General features: G+C 36.5%; 1 protein-coding gene across 5 annotated transcripts in view; it reads right to left on the minus strand.

The window, feature by feature from the left end:
* WDR72 (WD repeat domain 72) overlaps positions 1-20,688 on the minus strand; it is a 202,171-nt gene that overhangs the window by 122,515 nt on the left and 58,968 nt on the right. For all 5 annotated transcript variants that reach the window (XM_036033779.1, XM_036033790.1, XM_036033772.1 and 2 more), the window contains exon 14: positions 4,201-4,391. In XM_036033779.1, coding sequence (XP_035889672.1) covers positions 4,201-4,391 — 191 coding nt within the window. The remainder of the gene's footprint in view (positions 1-4,200; positions 4,392-20,688) is intronic.

Consider the following 20,688-nt stretch of genomic DNA (forward strand, 5'->3'; position numbering starts at 1 on the left):
TTTACTCACTTCACAGACAAGAAATGCAGGAAAAGAATTTAAAACAAGCCAACAGACAAAACATACCTTTTCTCCTTAGAATATAATGAAGCTACAAAGATTTCTGCCATGAAGAGGTGATTTTAGATTGTTTATTTTTGACTTTGAAGCTAATTTCCTCCTGCTGCAATTTAAACAGTTTCTCTCTTGTTTTATCTTCAGCAGAATCTGAGAAAATCATTTCTGCATCACGAATATGATATTGTATTTATTTAAATCCTCTAAGACCTGTGTCTTCCCCTACCTCAAAGATTTTTCTTTATCTAGCTGCACAAATTCAACTCCTTTAACATTTCAAATTAGAGCCATTTTTTAAATGTTTTGTGTAGTTGTTCTCAACTCTATGTGCACTCTTGAAATGCAAAAAGAAAAAATGAATAGAGCATGCCAATAAATTCTAAATATTGCCAAACACAAAGCTCACAGCAGAGATCTGACACACTATTCTTCCAGTTAGACAGTATACTCTACCATTCGAAAATATTTCACTTGCTTCACTAAAATCCACACTAAAAAGTCCTGAAACAGAGTAATCTTAGACAGTTCCAAATTTTACCGGCTTATTGTCTCTCATTTTTCCCATCTCTAAAATGAGGGTTATTTAAATCCTTTCTTTAAAGCTGTTTTTTTTTCCTGGTAAAAATTCATGAAGCAAATATTCATTTTACTGTATTAACAGTAAGGAGAATGGAGAATTTAGAAGTACTCTTGAAATTTCATGCTTATCAATTTTATAAATCAGATTAAGATAAAATGATCTCAATTGTTCAGATCTAAGAGAATGAGATGAAGAGATGCAAGACATCAGTAGAGAAGATATAACTTAGAAGAAGCACAAATAAAAAAGCTCTAGTTAACAATAAACTCAATGATATTAGAAGAACGGTATAATATATAAAACAAAGGAGGTAATAGCCTCCCTTTATTCAATTCTCTTACTCTGTAGAGAGGGAAGGTTTGGAACTGTGGTCATCTAAGGTAAAGAGCAGCAGCTAAAAATAAAGTGAGAATCAGTCTAAGAATAAGAAAACAAGACTGGCATTTTACTGCTTCCTAGAGTCAAGAAAGAAACAAAACTATATGAATAAAATGAAACCTATATATACTATTATCACCTAAAGGCTAGGTCTGAGGTCCTCCAAGAAACTAACAGAGATAGCAATCAGTTTACTTTCTGGGCATTAAACTAGTAAAATGGGCACTTGATGAATGAGGTTTGCTCCTGCAGACCTTAGACATCTGACATGCATGAGTCAAGAGACATCTCTCAAGTTCTCATCTACTGTTCTAATGTAGAATAATTCCCACCCTAAAATGCACACTCTATTAGGAATAGAGAACACCAAAGCCACATTCAAATGGGAATGCTTGGCAGTCAGCTGGGCTGACTCCCTGGGCTTTATGTATTCCAATCTTATAATAAATATACAGTATAAGTGTGGTTCAATTTTCTCTTAGGAGACTAAGACCTTGTGCCTTTCCTCTTTCAGTTGTGAATGTAAATGTTTTATCATACTTACATAATTACCCTTATAAAACATGGCTTCTTTTAAACTGAGAACATGAATAATAGTTTTGGGAAATCTAAAAACAATTTGAATAATAATAAAAAAATCTGTTGCCTAATCACTGGTTTCAAGATCTGAAGGAGGAAAGTATAAACAACAGTAGGTGGCCTAAATGGAGTCCTAAAAACAGAAATCCAAAATTTAGGAATTTTTCAATGCATATCAACCTTAAACAAGAAAGCTAGTACCTTAATAGGCTGAAAGGGATGACTGCATTAGACACTTAGAGCTCAATGAGTGAACATCCCCAGACTCCATGTCCATCAATGACACAAATAATTCTACCCCACTCCTCTTTCTCATTCCCTGTAGCTTTACTACAGTGAGATTGTGCTGAGTTATGAACAGAATTGCAATTACATTTATCATTGCAAATTAAATGATAATCATTCTAGCTTATATTTTTATTTCTTGGGCATTTGGTTAATGGGACTCAGTTCTCAAAAGATTGATAAACCCTGGCTTCAAAATGTAAATCAAGTCTCTAACACTAAAAAACTGAAGATAACAGCTGGTGTCCCCACCCAAACCTGCAGCTCTAAGGCGGAACATGGGCAGCCAATTGTTCCCTCTTTCTTGAAGATGACAGATCTTTTTGCCTCTAACTACATGTGTACACATGAAATGATACGAAGTTTTATTTAAAGTCCTTATTAATGGTTGTTTAACAGTCTTCATATCACCAAAATAATGGAAAATGTTAATAATATGTAATTTAACATTGGCTAAAATTTGACTTAGAAATACCATTTCTGGAAATATATTTTATTAAATAGTACTGAATATGAAAAAAGCTTTAGGCTTATAGGTGCATTATTCATACAAGTGAAACACCCATTCCTCCACAGCCCTCTTCCATCAGGCAACCATCAAAATGCTCTCTGTATCTTTGTCTGAGGGACTGGGGGATATAGAGTAGAGACGGGCAAAGGAGAAAAATTGGGACAATTGTAATAGCATAATCAATAAAATATAATTAAAACAAAACAAACAAAAGTGAAACAGAAAACATAATATTAAGCCATAGAAAAACAATTCACATCAGCAACAGGACATATACAGCATGATGCAGCCATTAAAAAATATGCAATGATATAAGAAAGTTTTACATGAGGAAATGCTACAGTAAATATATGTACATATATAGCATAGTTATGACAAGATGAGGAGATAACTTAGAGGTGTGGATGATGAAAAAATAAGAGTCCCTTAAAGAAAAAGCTTTTGTACAGCTAAAGAAAACATCAGCAATATAAAAATGGAAGCAACCATATGGAAAAATGTAATTTCTAATGATACTTTGGACACGGGTTTGATCTCCAAAATATATAAAGAACTCATATGGCTCCACACCAAGAAGACAAACAATTGAATTAAAAAATGGGCAAAGGGCCTGAACAAACTCTTCCCCAAGGAAGACATACAGAGAGCCCATAGACATATAAAAAGATGCTCAGCATCACTAGCCATCAGAGAGATGCAAATTAAAACCACAATGAGATACCACTTCACACTGGTCAGGATGGCCATCATAAACAAATCAACACACAACAAGTGCTGGTGAGGTTATGGAGAAAAAGGAACCCTAGTGCACTGTTGGTAGAATTTCAGACTGGTGCAACCACTATGGAAAACAGCATGGAATTTCCTCAGAATTTGGATCCAGGAATTATTACACTGCTAGGATTATACCTTAAGAATCCTGAATCACAAGTCCAAAAGAACCTATGCACCCCAATGTCCATAGCATCACAATTTACAATAACCAAGTGCTGGAAGCAACCTCAGTGCCCATTAGTAAATGAATGGATCAAAAAACTATGGTGTATTTACACTATGGAATACTACACAGTGGAAAGAAAGAAGAAACTCCTACTCTTCACAACAGCAAGGATGGGACTAGATAGTATTAGGCTATGTGAAATAAGCCAGGCAGTGAAAAACAAATACCATATGATCTCACCTATAAGTGGAACCTAATCAACAAAAGAAACAAATGAGTGAAAAAGAACCAGAGACATGGAAATATAAACAAACTGACATTGACCAGAGGGGAGGGAGGACAGAGATGATGGGGGAAAGAGGGGGAAGGGTCAAGTCAAGGAACATGTACTAAAGACCCATGAACAAGGACAATGGTGTGGGAATTGTCTTTGGGAGCAGGGGTTAGATGTGGCAAGAGAGGGCAATGGGGGCAAAAATTGGAACAACATAACTGAACAACAATAAAGAAAGAAAGAAAATACAAAAAAGAAATCTGATTGAATTTCTATATCATATTTGGAACTAAAATTAATAAAGCCCATCCAAAGTTCTGTGAATCTGGTTGACATGGTTTATGAAAACAAATTTTGGTAAGACTCAATTTTGATAAGCTAGAACTTATTTTTAAGAAAATGCTATACCAAGAGGAATAATCACTCAGAAAGTTATGCTGATTAACTCGAGATCACTTGGTAGATATGGTAGATGCAATCATCCTGAGTTCTTGTTTTTGTACTGATATTTAATTCCTATGTATTTATGGAAGCACCTTAGTTCTCAGTCAAAGCTGATGATGTTCTTTGAAAGCAGCAATTGGGTTTGAACTTACCTTACATGAGGACTCCACCTGCAGAGGAGGCCCAAACTGGTAGGAGCTGGAGGATCTCTGTTCCACGCTTTTGTGCTTATGGGTTTCTGAGGCAACTGAAAGTACAGCTTTGGGCTTTAGAAACTGTGAACCATCACAAGAATTAAGAATAATTCTTGCTCTTTCTCCTGTCTCATGTCTTTCCAAAGTACCTGGAAAATAAGAATAGAAATAAATTTTTTTGCAAAATATTTACCCTCAAAAGAATGAAAAGAACAAACTAACTCTAACAGAAAAATCACAATTCTTTAAGTTATCATGCCTTACTATTTTCTTTCAATCAAAAAGCAGCCTGGAAGCTTTCTCTAAATTACTCAAATCATGGTCTTACAAAGGCTGAAATTATGGACTTGAAAAGTTCATCTTCCTCTTTGTGCTTTTCATCCACTGAAATCAATAGGACATTCAATAGTCTTTAACAGTAAAATCTTTTACTTATTATATAGTATGCAAGTGATCAATAACAAAAAAACTATGGAATATTTTAATGTTTTCCCTTCGTGTTCCAATCACAAACAACAGAGAATTCACAGTGCTTTGCTTAGTTTCTTAATCTTAAAAGGTTTCTATTGTTGATGCATAATTGAAGTGAATAGGTTAAGTAAGAACACACATGATTTGTATTACTACCTTCCTCACCAAAGCGTTCTCACAGCTTCAGGAAAGCAGGCCACACTAGGGTGTTGTTGTTGTTATTGTTGGTATTATAGCTGTTACAACATTTGACCTTTCTGCCTTATGTTATTAGAAGGAATAAGTTCCTTTGCCCTCGTCTCTGCCATTCTTGCAGTTTCAGAGTTTCAGGGTGTTGGCAAGTTCAATTTAAAGTTGAAAGAAACAAATATAAAACAGAGCAAAAGTATCAGAAAACAATTCACAAAGTGTTAGAGCTTTTATGAAATACAATGCCATATGCTCAGTGTAATATCAATAAATATCAATTAATCATGACCGTTGTCTCCTATCAGTTGTGAGTTCATTTGAATTAGACCATGTTAAATATATAAGCTATACCCTACTAAGTAAAGAAGCTAAAGAAAATTAATTTGGCATACCATCTAAATACAGATTTTATTTCATATTATTCTTTTCCTAGTAATGAGGTTGTTTGCTAAGGAAAAAGATCATTCTTACTATATTAAGAAAAATATCAATTTAAAGTAATTACTGCCAGAGAATAAAAATAATGACACCATACCAATACATCTTTAGACAGGTAGATGGACTTAACAATTATGACACTCCAACCCTCATTTCTCCTCCTCTCCTCGCCATCTTCCCTTACAGCAACTGTGCCATTGGTTGGTGCTTTGGGTTCTGAGTCAGTAGCAATTATTGTGCTACTGGGCAAGAATTTTTCATTTTAACCTTTCTACATTCATAAATTATCATCTTTCACATAAAACATAATAAACATTATTTCCCAAGGTTTCCTTTTCCATCAAGATTAATATGTCTTCAACAAATGAAATTGACAGTAACATCAAGAAAATCCTTTCTCTCAAGGATGACAGTAAGAAGAGTTTCTCAAACAAAAGATAATAGTTATTATTACTTCCTGAAAATGACCACATTCCAGAACCTGTAACTACAGTATCTGGTAAAATTCACTGTTTTTATAAGAAATCTCCCTGGCTGGCGTAGCTCAGTGGATTGAGCGCGGGCTGGGAATCAAAGTGTCCCAGGTTCGATTCCCACCCAGGGTACATTCCTGGGTTGCAGGCCATAAGCCCCAGCAACCACACATTGATGCCTCTCTCCCTCTCTCTCTCTCTCTCTCTCTCTCTCTCTCTCTCTCTCTCTCTCTCCCCCCCCCTTTCTTCCCTCCCTAAAAAAAATAAATAAATAAAATCTTAAAAAAAAAAAAGAAATCTCTCTTTGAATAATGGTATCACCATGGATATTTTCTTCTCACAGGTTTTCTGTGTGGTTCTTCAAACTATCATATTTTTAAAAGATTTTAAGAATTCTTGGGAAATCCTTTGTTATAGTATAATACACATGAAATACACATTAGTTCTATGTATTCATATATATTATTCTATACACAACTATTTATTATATTTCTTATATATTTTAGTGATAAAAATAGTTTACCTACAAACTTGGACAGTTGTAATCTATTTTTGTGTGTAGTTAACTAATCTAACTAATCAGCTGAGTGTCGACAATGTGTCTTTTGTTGAGCCAGGTACTGGCAACAAACAGTAAACAAAAGTGACTCCATCCTGGTCCCCCTAGAGCTCAAGTAAAATCCAATGGTAGTGAGGAGGCAAGAAACATTTGGGAACTAATTTGCTGTATCTAAAGTAAGACAAAAGCTATTTTCACTACAAACCAACACTTAATCAACAAAATATTGGAAACACAGTTTTGTGAACCATAGCTTCCATCCTGCTTGGTTGTAAAGTACTTGAAAAATACTTAGATTATTTTGTTCCAAAGAACTGGTTGTGACACAAATGTGACATAAGGAGTAGTTAAAGTGAGTCAAACACTTTAAAAGTTACCATAGACAAATAAATAAGTTCATATTAAAAATAATAAGTTGATTTTCTAATAAGTTCAAGACAACAACTTTTAAAAGCCCTTGGTCAAGGCCCTGACTGTGAATAAAGAGAGAATCTCATGGGAGCCAGTTATTAATTTATTGTCTCTTAGTTCCAGATCCACTCCTCACTGCCTGCTCTGGAAAATGTATATGCTCCTCTCTAAATATTTTTCTTTCAACAGCTGTTGCAATGTTAACCTTTGCAGACAAAAGGTGCTGGGAAGACCTACAGAAGAAAGGGCTTTTTCTTCTCAGTTCTGGGATGCTCCATGGCAGCAGTGTGGGTGGCTTCCTCAGCGCCAGACTCGGGCAGCGCATGGTGGCCAGCAGCACCCAGCAGACAGCAGCTTCCCCTGAGACATTCTTTGGATGGTTTGTAACAGAGTGCCTCCAGGGAGACATCTCCCTATGAACAGCTTTCCTTAGTTCCATAGAGGGCATATTTTTAGCAATACCATACCACGCTACATCACAGCAGCTTCTCTGCTGTCCAGTGATCACAGCTATGAGCTCTCCAGTAAGGTCAGGATTTTAGCCCCGGGGGAACTGGTGCCCCAGGCAGCACTTCTCAGCTCCAGAGTGAGTGGTTGCTCCTTAACCTGCATATTCCTATATCTGGTTCTTATTAACCAATCCCTGACATTCACATTATTTGTGATAGTTAGTAATTCCTTATGTTGAATTTTTTTCTCTTTAAATTACTCAGTCATTCCTCTCTCCTGATTGGACCCTCATCAATACAACATAATAAATTACTTCCAATGCAGAATGTTCCTTTAAATATATCCCTGAAACTATGGAATTTACATAGCTTCAGGGATATAGTTAAATAGAGTAAATAGTAAAAACAATAACTCAGGAGGGAGGGAATGATCCCAAGGAGGTCCAGGGCTTGCCTTTGCAACTCTAATGAACTGCCTTTGGACAGTTAGTTCATGGAGACAGAATACCCATTGTTTTCTGATATCAAAGAAATAACAGAAACTAAAGACTAACAAAATTGCTTAATTCAACTTCCCATTTAAGGACATCTTTTGCTTTCCAAAGTACACACACTGATAATTAGATATCTCTTTTGTTTTTCTTTTGCACTATGCTACATCAAGATGAGTTTACTCACATTCTCCATTTAGATCTATCTGAATGTGGTAAGCAAAGACGTAGAGACATACTTGAGTTAAATATATTAAAGTGACAATTGTATTTCTTTCTTCAAAGTCGATGTTGTAAAAATGAATACCACACAATCTATCCCAAGAAAACTCTTCATTGTATAAAATATTTTCCAGTAAATAGCTTGCATTTTCTATTATTTTATTAACATGAGTTTTGAGATAATCTGTTTTGTCCTAACCTACAAATCATACATTAGAGGATGGAACCAATTAGAGGAGAGCTTACAACAATTAACATCCTTAAAGAAAGTGAATGAAAGTAAGTTCATGTCCATGAGTTGTACATATAAATTCTTTGAGTCCTCTGTTTCCTATACCATTTTTTATCTATCCCTGTCTATTTTATGCCTACTAATTATGCTTCTTCTTTCCTGTACCTTCCCCCTGCATTCTTCCTTTCTTCCTCCCCACTAAAATCTCTCCATGTGATGTCCATTTCTCTGATTCTGTTCCCGAATGATGGCACTGGCCAGCATTCAAAGTAGTTTTCACTGATCCAAAATTGCCTAGTCTTCTAATGTCAGTACACAGAAACATAATGAGCAGCTAAGATCATGGTTTCAGGCCCCCATCCACAAAATTTTCACTTGTATATCCTGCTTTCACTGCCAACTCAACACAGCCCATTGTCCTTAATCACATTTTTTAAAACCAGGATGACTCCCTTTGCCACTCTGTGCCCAGTGGCTGCCCTCTCCACCTGTCAAGGCTGACAGCCAAGAGACATCACTGCACGATGGGCAAGAGCAGAGTAAGCACCAGCCTGCCCTGCACTCAGATCGAATCTGTTGTGTGGCCTTGGACTAGCCATTTTTCATGCCTGTGCCTTACTTTCCTCATCTGTGCAGTGGGGATAATAATTCTTACTCCACAGGTGTACTATGAGAATCCAATTGAGTTGATAAGGCTCTGACACACATGACAGGTTCCTCCTCAGCCCCTTGTGAGCCATTTAACAAACCTCCTTGTCCCTGTGGCTTTGGAACGGCTGATAAGGGGCCCAGTGTGGCACCTCCCTCCTACGGGAGATGAACCTCCTCAACCAGGGTAGCTTCTCAGGCTAGGCTATAATCAAAATCTGGGTAGGATTATACGTTTGACTTATTTTTCAATCCTCCTCAGTAAACCAGACTGAAGTTTGGCATAAATTAAAGGCTAGAGAAATACTTCTTAATGGATTATATGACATTAGCAACATGGCTAATGATTTTTTACTGTGGCTACACGAGATTAAATCCAAAATCCTTGACCTACAAGTCATATTCTCACCCATGCTTTCTCCCACATCATCCTCCCCTTGCTCACAATTTAGATCTTTTATTTTCTTTTAAAGATCCCTGAAAATATATCACTTACTGCTAACTTCATCTCACTCTTTTAGTATTAGCTTAAAATCTCACCTCCTCAGGGAGGCCTTTCTGAAGTAAATCCTTCTCTTAGCTTGCATTGTTTCCTATCTCAGTTTCTTTACTTTGAAGAACTTACCACATTTATAATTGGTATATTTTTATTTGCTTGCTTAAATTCAGGGCTGCCTCCCTACCAGATGCTACATTTTTTTCAGCAAGTATATATTCTATGAGCTTCATACAAAGCAGGGCTCAATACCTGTTCCCAGAATGAATAGATTAAATTTTATCCTTCCCCTGTGGCAGTAGAAGGAGGCTGCCTCCAAACCTACCGAAGTCTCAGTGTGGCAGGTGTTAGCATCAAACTATATCCATTATAAACCTGAGCCCTAGAGCCCAGGAGGGCCCACACTGGGAGAAGCGGCACTCACACGTTCTTATCCATCCCAGCTCATAGTCATGCTGCCAGATTGGTCCTGAGGTCCCAAGAATTTACAATTGGAAACAAGTCATTCTCTGAATGTGACATGTTAGCTTGACCTGTGTGGAGTAGCCATTTCTTACCCCATGGACTGAGGAGTAGAATATGATAGTCAGCAGAGGTAGAGATGGGGAGGGAGGGAGGGAGAGGGAAGGAATAAGGAGTGAAAAGGAAGAGGAGAGGGAGGAAGGAAGAGAGGCAGGGGGAGAAAGCTTCAACTTTCTAGTTCTGTTTTTAATTCCTTCCTAAGGACTACTGCAGCTCTAAGGTCTCTGCAATACACCCTGAATTCTTTACAACAACAGATACCTCTTTCCAATAAAACCAACTTTGTGTGTTTCTATAGCTTGCTAGCTACCTTAAGGGCCCTAATAAACAGGGAACAGAGAAGGTGTTTCTACTGTGGCAAAGGCCAAGTTTGAACACGTCCAAACAGACATGCAGACCTCCAGGTAGAGATCAGAGCACAGAGACAAAGGCTTAAGCTTTATCCGCAGATGGGCTGCGATTCAATCCCAAAGAAAGAATGCCATCTTTAGGTGAATTTGGAGTGAGATCTGTCAAGAGACCAGCACGAAACCTCTCCCAGTTTCTGTACATAAAGGGGGAAGAGAAGAAGGAAGATTCAGAAACTGCTGGAAATCAGTATGTTGCTAAAATACAGCTGCACTTTAAATGCATTAGGTTGTCAATATTTATAGGGTACTTACAACTTTCTGTTTTGTTTTTAAAGAGGGCAAATGATCACTTTGTGATGTGCCTGTTATGAAATCTGATTTTGAAGTATCAGCTATCTTAAAGCATGACATATACAATGAAGAATGCTGCCTTCAGTTGTGATAGAAGAGCAAAGCAGGGGTAAAGAGAATACTTGTCGTTGATAAAATATGCCATGGTGTGGAAATGCCACACCATGCTATCTACATGGGGAAAGTGAAGAAGAAATAACAATAGCCTATACTTTGATTCCCTCCCAAACAGCCAGAAGTTGCTCCCTGGTTACTTGTGTATACAGTTAATATTTGCTGTCTTCAATCTAAAAAATTTTCACAATCAATAAAATTACCACAACCTATGATCAATTAACGAATAGCTTTAAATTACATATTTAAAAGCCCTAGCCAGACAAGCTCCATCTCACAACTTAACAACTAGATTCACTAAGTTTGTAGAAAAAGCAATTGCTACTATCCCAAAATGGAAAAAATGTTTAAAAAAAAAGAAATCATAGTCATTTGATGAATTGATCCATCTACAAATGATCAGGAGTAAATTAAGATTCAAAAACACTTCCGAAATGAATTAATGTTTTATCATATTGCACAAAAACATTTTATTAACTAAGAAAATATACACAAATAAATTTGAGACAGTAATTAACTTACTAAAACTCATGGTGCTTTTCCCCAGAAGAACATGATAGAAATTTCACTGCTACAGGAACATAAAGTCCTCCCAGCCCATTCAAATTACATATATTGTAAATCAGCAAACTTTAAATAATTAGTTTCACAAAAAACAGAACACTTCCAATTAAATATTCTGCTTATTATGGCATTGTAAAAAACAATGAAAAGTGTGTTTCCTATTATGTGATAGGAATTAGTGAGTATAAATTGTATTTACATAAACAAACTTAACAGCAAGACCATGTGAGTGGATACATTACAGACTTAGGTCTTTTTTTATATTAGGTTGGCATTTCTAACTGAATTCACAACAATATTGGAAAATAATTAAGAGGACAGTTATATTTGAAAATGATTCTTCTTAAAACAGAACAGGCTAATGGCCTCATCTACCAAATTTAGTAGTCAAATTCATAAAATCAGATTTCAACATATCAACTGACTAACAGCTGTAATCAAATTCCACATATCAAGGAGTCTGACCACCGCCTCTTCTGTAAGATCATTTATTTTCCGTTACACACAGTTCATTGCCTTGCTCACATAAATATATGATCAACCTGGTGCCCCCTTTCTAACAAATCGTTTCATAGTTTCTGCATCTTACTCCAGAAAGCATGTAACTGATGTGGGTCCTGAGCAGGTACAGGGGACCCTAGGGGTACCAAACTTAGCTAAGTAGAAAATAATGGTGAGGGGGGTGGGTAGAAAATGAATCTGAAAATATTAAATTAGGCATAAAGGCACGTACTTCATTCCTAAATATAACTGAAAATAATATATTCATTTGTAACATAGATTTGTGGAGGATATGGCTCATTTTTGTTCCATATAAAGGTCCTACTATGATAACAAAGCCAGGATAGGCTTTACATCAACCTCCCATCCCTTAACGGTATGTAGAATACTCTTGACAAAGTCCTTGAACACTGCGACCTTAACCCCAGCTCCACCACTGCCTCCAGCACATTCAGAGCAACCCTGGGATTTATCAGCTGGACCACACTCAACTTCCACATCTAGTTCTAACCAGTGACCTCCAGAAAAACAGAATAGAACAGTGCAGGTGGGGTAAAAGAAAAAAATAAAGATCAAAACACATAGAGGTTTAAAGTTGTTGAGATATAGAAGGAATACAAATAATGCATTAATTCTAAAGTGGAGTTTTCTGGATAAGGCATTTAGTTATAAAATACTTCTTAAATTTTTGCTAACACCACAGAATCTACTTTGACTAAATTTTAATTTTTAACCTCACTCTAAAACTTAATATAATTTACAACCAATTTAAGAAGTGAATGTTAACAGAAAAGTTTTTGTATTATGATGTAAAATATATATTTAATTGTTTATAGTTACTTATAAAACATTATTATATAAAACATTATATAAACATTATATAAAACATTATATAAAACATTAAAAAAGTGTAAAAAGTTTTAAAGTACATTATATAAACATTATATAAACATTATATAAAACATTAAAAAAGTGTAAAAAGTTTTAAAGTACATTATATAAACATTATATAAACATTATATAAAACGTTATATAAAACATTAAAAAAGTATAAAAAGTTTTAAAGTACATATTAATACAAAACATAAAAAGTATTGAAAATATCATTCACTTTATTATTTGAATTTTTACACCAGGTATGCTCATTTTTAATTTTAAAATATTTCAAAAACAGATCTTTTCTTTCTTCATACTCTTGGTTGAAGATTAACTTCCTTAGGAAAAATTTGACTTTATCATTTTATTTATTTTGGTGTCAATTAGCTTTTTAAAAATATTCACCCAAGGATATACTTATTAATTTTTAGAGGGAGGAAGAGAGAGAGGGAGAGAAACATCAATCTGTTGCCTCCCAGACACACCCTGACTGGGGATCAAACCTGCAACCTAGGTGTGTGCTCTGACCAGTGATCGAACCCACACCTTTTGTTGCAAGGGATGATGCTGTAACCGGCCTAGATACCTGGCTGGTGTCAATTAACTTAATTAGATAAATATCTTGCTGAGTTGATCTGAAATTGTGCCTGGAAAGAGAAAGAGAATTGAAAAGGAAAAAATTGTGGTACAGTCTCCTGAATGAAGTGTTGGATGAAGAGTGTACTCATATGTAAAGTCTCTTTTTTACAGGGATTTGGGGGGACATGGTGGAGATGGAAGGACAAATACATTTTAACTGCAATGGGTGCCCCCTTGGGACAAGGGAGTGATTTTCTTCAGACAAATAAAGGGCAACCAAAGTTCCAGCAGGCATGCCAGTGTTCTGTTTTGAAAGCACCAACTCTCAGTGCACCCTCACTACAGTCCTGACTCCCTGGTAAAATGTCATACCATGTTTCTTCCCCCAATGACCCAAAATGACTTCTTCCACCTCTTTACTCTTCTTTTTTTTTAATGTAACTACTTTTTTTAAAGATTTTATTTATTTATTTTTAGAGAGGGGAGGAGAGAGAGAGAGAGAAACATCAATGTGCGGTTGTTGGGGGTCATGGCCTGCAACCCAGGCATGTACCCTGACTGGGAATCGAACCTGTGGCACTTTGGTTCACAGCCTGCGCTCAATCCACTGAGCTACACCAGCCAGGGCTCTCTTTACTCTTCTGTTCCGTGGATTCGCTTACCCAGAGGGGCCTCTAGCAATTATCCTACCTGAGATCCAATATGATAAGCAGGATTCTAAAAATCATCCCTAATGACTCTCATCCTTATGTGACTCCTGCCCCTGTGAGAACAATGAAATAGCACCCCAGTGATTATATGGCTTCAAGGACTTTGCAGGTGTAATTAAGGTTTCTAAGACAGTTGACCTTAAAATAAGGACATTATTCAGGAGGACCAGGCCTAATTAGGTGAGCCCTTTAAAAGTAGAGTTTTCTCCAGTTGGTGGAAGAAAGGAAAATCAGAGGGATTTAAAGCATAAGAACAATTCAAAGTACCACTGCTGGCTTTGAAGATGGAGGAGGCCATATATAAGGATCAGAGTGGCCTCTAGGAGCTGAGAGTGACAGCTGGCTGACATCCAGCAAAGACCTCAGACCTACAACCATAAGGGCTAAATTCTCCCAAGGACTCAAATGAGCTTGGCAGTAGATTCTTCCCCTGAGCTTCCACGCAAGAGCCTAGTTAGCTGACACCTTGATTTTAACCCTGTGAGAAACTCATGAGTTCTGGACTTCTAACTGACAGAGCTGTGAGGCAAATGGGTTTTGTTTTAAGCTGATAAACTTGTATAACGTTTTACACAGTGATAGGAAATACAATCAGGACTTGTGGTAATAATTTTACTCTGGACCACAGATTTATTCAGATCCCTTCTTACATTCTTTTTTCACTATTTTCTATATGAAAGTCCTGCCACAAACAAAATGACTAAATATATAAATGCGTAAAATCATAAATACAAATAAGTGTGAAGCCTGGTTAGACATTTCATACTTTTTTATAGCCCTTCTCCTACCCTCATTTTCTGGATAGTAGAAACCATGAAGATATTCACTAAATAAGTGGTGATTGAACAATTATATACTGCATCAAAAAATGGCTTTTTAAGCACTTGATCACTCCATTAGGAATTATCAGCAAGACATGTATCTTTTCATCCTTCTATCATCATCAAAATTGCCATTAGCTACCACTAATTGAGTACTTTCAAGTGCAAAGTGCTGTGCTTAGTATTTCACATAGGTCATTTAATTTTTGAAACAATGCTGCAAGGTACAAACAATCCGAAGTTCAGAAAGGGTAAGTTTCAGGGTGCTTGTGTATAGTTTGTTTGGCAGGGTGGTTATGGGAGGTGTTTTAACTGAAAAACTAGGGAAGGGTGCCAATGCCCCAGTGCAGTCACATTTCCACCTCACACCTTGGGGAGGGGCATGTTCAGGGCTGAGTATAATGCAAATGTTTATCTGGCAAAATGAAGAGAGAATGAAAGAAAGGATTTGACTAGCAAGTTAGTCAGTTAGGAAAATTTTCAATAGTTAATGTAAGAAATGATGAAGGTCCCAATCATCTGGTCCCATAGCATTTTAACTTTAAATGTTTTTGGTTCTGCTGAACTATATTACACAATTCTGTGTTTTACTGGAGGCTTACAAAAAACATAGCACATAGTTCATCTTTCAATTGATCCGAATTTATCACTAGATATTGTTGATAGCATTGGTGCTAAGAAACTATAATGCCCTCTGGAATTATAGACTAGGATATTCATGGAATGGGTTCCAGGGGTCTTTGGTGGGTTCTTTACCCTATAAAACCATTTCCCTCTTCTTTAGCCAGAGCGTTTATCCTACTCTTCTCACCACCATCACTGTTCTTGTAGTGTATCATCTGCTGCAACTTTCTGTAGGTGGTTTGTATGTAGTTGCATATACCTTATGTCATAGAAGGAGCCAAATGGAACAGATAGGTTTTTCTGGCACCAGCATTTGTTCTACTTCTAAATTAGAAAATGACCTGCTCTTTCTCCACACTGGGCTGTGGCCCTTTGTCAGGGAAGGATCCCATTCTCAGTGACTGCTCATCCTACACCACAATGTGCCATAACACACCTCTTAGGATGTGTAGGTAGTAATTAAAAGACCTGTGTTGACCTCTGGGTTTGTACCCCAAAGAATCAAAAACAGAGTCTTAAAGAGACAGTTGTACATCTCCATTCATAGCAGCATCATTCAGGGTACACAAAAGGTAGAAGCAACCCAAGTGCCCACCAATGAGTAAGTGGATAAAGAAAACGTAGTATGTACATACAATGGAATATTGTCCAGCCTTACAAAGAAATTTCTGACACGTGCCATAACATGGATGAACCCTGAGGACATGACACTAAGTGAAGTAAATCAATCACAAAAGGACAAATACTGTGTGAAATCACTTATATGAGGTACTGAGAGTAGTCAAATTAATGGAGTCAGAAATAGAGGGGTGGTTGTAAAGGGCTGAGGGAAGAAAGGAATGGGGACTTATTGTTTAATGGGTACAGAATTTCATTTTGGGAAGCTGAAAAAATTCCTGAGATGAGTGGTGATGATGGTTGACCAACAATGTGAATGCAATTAATTTCACTGAACTCTGCATGTTAAAATAGTTAAAATGGTAAGTATAATGTTATGTATATTTTACCACAATCATGCACACACACAATCTGTGTTGATAATGCAGCCCAAGGAAAATACAAATAAAAAGAAGTACACTGAGAATAAACCCAGTGAAAAATGGAGAGAGTACATGCAGAGGTCAAACAAACCAAGGGAAAGTGGCTGTTGGCCATCAGGAGAGGCCATATCATGTAAGGCTGAGGGCAGAGACAGAGAAGGACATTGATGGCAGAGTGATTTCAGACAAGTCAACTACCTGCCGCCCAGAGAATGACAACTGAACTTGGAGGTGAGGCAACCTCAAGAACAGTTCCATTAGAATATTGTAGGCAGGAGCCAGATTATAATGTGTTAACTAAGTGGGAGGCAAGAAAACAAAGACACAGAGTACAGATAGCATTTGGTAGAAGACTGTCAACTACTTTGGGGAGAATGACAGAGAAAGATAATAGAAGCCCACAATTCCATATCTAAAACATATAGGACCACAGGGTTTTAGAATTCAGTATTTTTCAGATTTTGGATATACAAGACAATGCACGTATGTATATTTTACAACAGCCACAGCAGGGTCTGGGGGAGCAGACAGCAGCAATCAAACAAGTCATATATCTGCAGCAGAAAATAAAACTAATACTTAGACATAGTGAAATAAACATCCCAATGTGAGGTTTGGTTTGGTTTTACTGGAAACAAACAAATAAATAAATCTTTTTAGATTTTAAATTGTGGCTAAAAAAAATGTAGACCTGTATTTAAAATAACTGGTAGCTAGGAGGCCAGAACTATTGAAAGGGAGATTTTCTGAGATAAGTTGGTGGACTGTTCAGCTTTTCTGGATACAGGAAACCTATCTGCTCATGCATTTGACTTCTTGCAGCAGCACAAGTGAGCTAAGTCATCTAGTTCCAAACCCCCAGTTTTGCTGATTGTTTTGTCTATGTAACTTATGGTTAGATTGTAATTTACTAAAGATTCTTTTAGGTCAAATGCTTGAACAAAAGCACAAGTTCCTTTATAAAATCATTGATGAGAGAGAGCATTGCCAACAGACCTGTCTTGAGAAAACAATCATAGTTATTGTCATAAGAAATGAAGACAACATAAGGAACAGGTAACAATATGATTTTCAAACTAGACTTATACCTGATACTTCTGGAAAGAAGAAAAAAATGGGATAACTAACAAAGGTTAACCTCTAGGGTAAATCATGGATTAAAAGCTGATTTTTTTTTTTATCAAATCTTTTTCCAGTTCTTTTCTTGGGGTCTCAACCCATAAATGTTTCTTAATTTTAATCTATCAGGATAAAGTATAATTCATTTTACTAAATTTACAAAAGCAAGTAGGACTCTGTCCGACTAATAAACTCTCTATTAGATGATATCCTGTGTCTCTCATTGGAGCTTCTGGTACTCGATGCTTTCAAGTGGCTGCAAAACCCTTTATCTTCCCAGCATGTGAGCCTAGAGTGGAATGGAGTCTACTCACACTTGAATGTGAGAGGTGCTGGGGAAAACAGCAGGCCAATCCATGCCTGGGACTTTTTGACAAGTCTGAGGTTAGCAACCAACATTTTTTTGTAGCAAACAAGATAAAATCGGACAACATTCCCACAGTCAAATTCTCTGCTCACCACTCCCAAGTCTACATCTTGACCTTTGGGTTGGTTTTTGCCTGATTCATTCCTAGAAACACAAAAGATCTTTCCCATCAAATCCTAACGAATAAGTTAATAGTACAAGCTGGATATTATTGATACACTCAGATGAATCAAGTGTATCCAATATCCTTTATCTTGCAGACAAATCAAAGAATCTGCTTTCCCAGAGAATAACAATCATTACAGTCCACTGAGTCTTGCTTTTCCAATCGTTTCTGTGGCAGCTGGTTACTGGGAAGTTGCAAGGGAATTGAATGGAGGCAGCCTGGGGAGGGGCAGATGGCTCCTTTGGGTTCATTTTGCCAAACATGGCAGCTGTGAAATCCACTAACATTCCAAATGTTCCTATAAAGTGCTCGAAAAAGGGGGTGGGGTGTCAAGATAAGGAGGAGCCACAGAGCAGCCATCTTAATGTGTTCCTCTTTCTCCTGCTGTAGGAAAAGCCCTGAAGAACATTAAATGCAGCTACGTATCCAGCCAGCACAGGGTCCAGAAGGGTAATCAGACTGCAGGAGTCGGCTAAATCTGATTATAGCCAACCAAGTATTTTCTTCACTAAGGTAAAACCCAGGAAAATAGCAACTGACAAGGGAAACAATAAAGGCAGTGAAGGATGCAACTTAATTGGTAAAAGTAATTTTAAGAGTAGCAAAATATTTATTTATGTCATTATAATAAGATAATACTGATTTTTCTTATTTGTTTCTGAGCATACAAAATGCTCCAAAAACATGCTGGAAATACCACAATAACATGCCTAACATATAGGCATGTTAAGATGCCAGAGATTTAAGAAAAAGGGAGGGTGGAATTGAATAACCCTTAATTAAAATACACATACACGTACAAGTGTATGTGTTTTACCAGATACAAATTAACCATATAATGTAGAATTTTAAAAATAAGTGAGGGGTATCTAAAAATAATATATAACCATACTCAGGTTAAATGTTCAAATGATTAAACTAACAAGAACTGAGCAAGAAGCAAATCCAACTAAGGGAAAAGAAAATTACTTGTGCTTTTTTTGTTAATAGCTTTTTGGTGTGGCAACTGGATTTTAAAGAGTGCAGCAGAAACCATCCCATGCAGATCTTTCATTTTCTTGAATTTTCCTACATCCTTGAAGTTCCCTCACTTTTAAAAGTTTGTAAAATTATAAGATCATATGAACATTTATAAATTTTCACCAAAGTGGATATCCATATTCACTAGATGGAGATGCAGAAGACTATTATGTTGGAGAGGGGGGAGCATGTGTTCATACTTGTGTGTTTGCACGCACATGTGTATATACACACACATAAAAGTGTCTACCAAGATTTTATGTTGAATGCTTTAAAATTATACAATAAGACTTACATGCCTCTTTTCAGTGACCCAGTGTTAATTGTTGGATTTAATTTGGCTGAAAATAAGGTTAAACTCTTTTATTGTATTTTTTCTCTGGTATCAGGAATAAAAGGCAGATATTGACCTACACCCCCCAACCATACTGCCACTGAGTGATTTCGATGCATACTGTGCTAAAAATCTTTTAGACTAATAGGAGTTCCTAACCTTTTCTGTGCCATGTACCTCTTCAGCAGTTTGGGGAAACCAATGAACCCTTTTTCACAGTATTGGGTTAAAATGTTGCTAATAAAATACATATGATCATAAAGGATATCAATTATGTTGAAATACAATCCTCAAAATATTTTAACAAACTTGCATGCCTTTTTCTTAATGTGTTAAGTAACAAGAGCTAGTGGTGTGCCAAAAAGTTTATGGCAGTAAAAATATAAGACTATGTATAATATAATTTTATATGTTGTCCTACAGGTTTTTTCAAGTTCTTTCAAAGGTACACATTTTCCCCAATTATATTGAAAACTCTTTAAGGAGGAAGGCCATATGTGATAATTCTGGTATTCTTCACATTTCATCAGAATAAAAAATAAATTTTGAGCTTGACTAGAAGGGAGAAGGGACAGTAAAATTTTTAAGTACAAATTGGTATAGTAATATATGAAGAATTTATAATAAATAATAGTTAACATTTATTCAGTCTAACTACCATTACAAGATGGCGAGTTTTCAAGGAGTTAAAAGCTGACTGGGGTGATCTGGACTGGAAGTGCAGAACAGGAATTGAGACCCAGCAGTCTGAACCCCAAGGCTCACGGTCATAAGCCCAATGTATACTAATTCCTACTCAGGACATAAACTTTGACAGCTGTGCAAATACTTAGTAGCTAAATTGCAGCTAAAGTTCACATAAGTGTGTACATATGAGTGTGTCCTCATACATGTACACACAAAATACTACATGAGTCAAAACCCCAAAGTACAGTGTCACTGTGATAATGAGGGTCAAGAGGAAGAAAGAAAGATTTAAAACTTAGGCAGTAAACAAAAAATACATAATAACTATTAATAACTATTAATAACACAATAACTATTATAATAAAGAAGAAAAGGTCTTAGAAAAGGTGATTTAGGTAAACTCTCACTCTGTGCTTTTAGTGTATTCTGTTTTTTCTTTTCTGAAAAGAATCATCCCAAAAGAACTCCATCTATAATTTACCACAAAGTAATGTGGCTTTGAGAAAGGTGACACACTGAAGAGACTATGAACTGCCAGATGCTACACACCCAAAACTGACCTTGAACATGCACAGAATGAAAGTCACACTCCGGTGATGCTGACAAGGCAGTTAACACAACA

Source organism: Phyllostomus discolor, chromosome 1 (assembly GCF_004126475.2).
Source record: "Phyllostomus discolor isolate MPI-MPIP mPhyDis1 chromosome 1, mPhyDis1.pri.v3, whole genome shotgun sequence".
In the NCBI taxonomy this organism is placed as follows: domain Eukaryota; kingdom Metazoa; phylum Chordata; class Mammalia; order Chiroptera; family Phyllostomidae; genus Phyllostomus; species Phyllostomus discolor.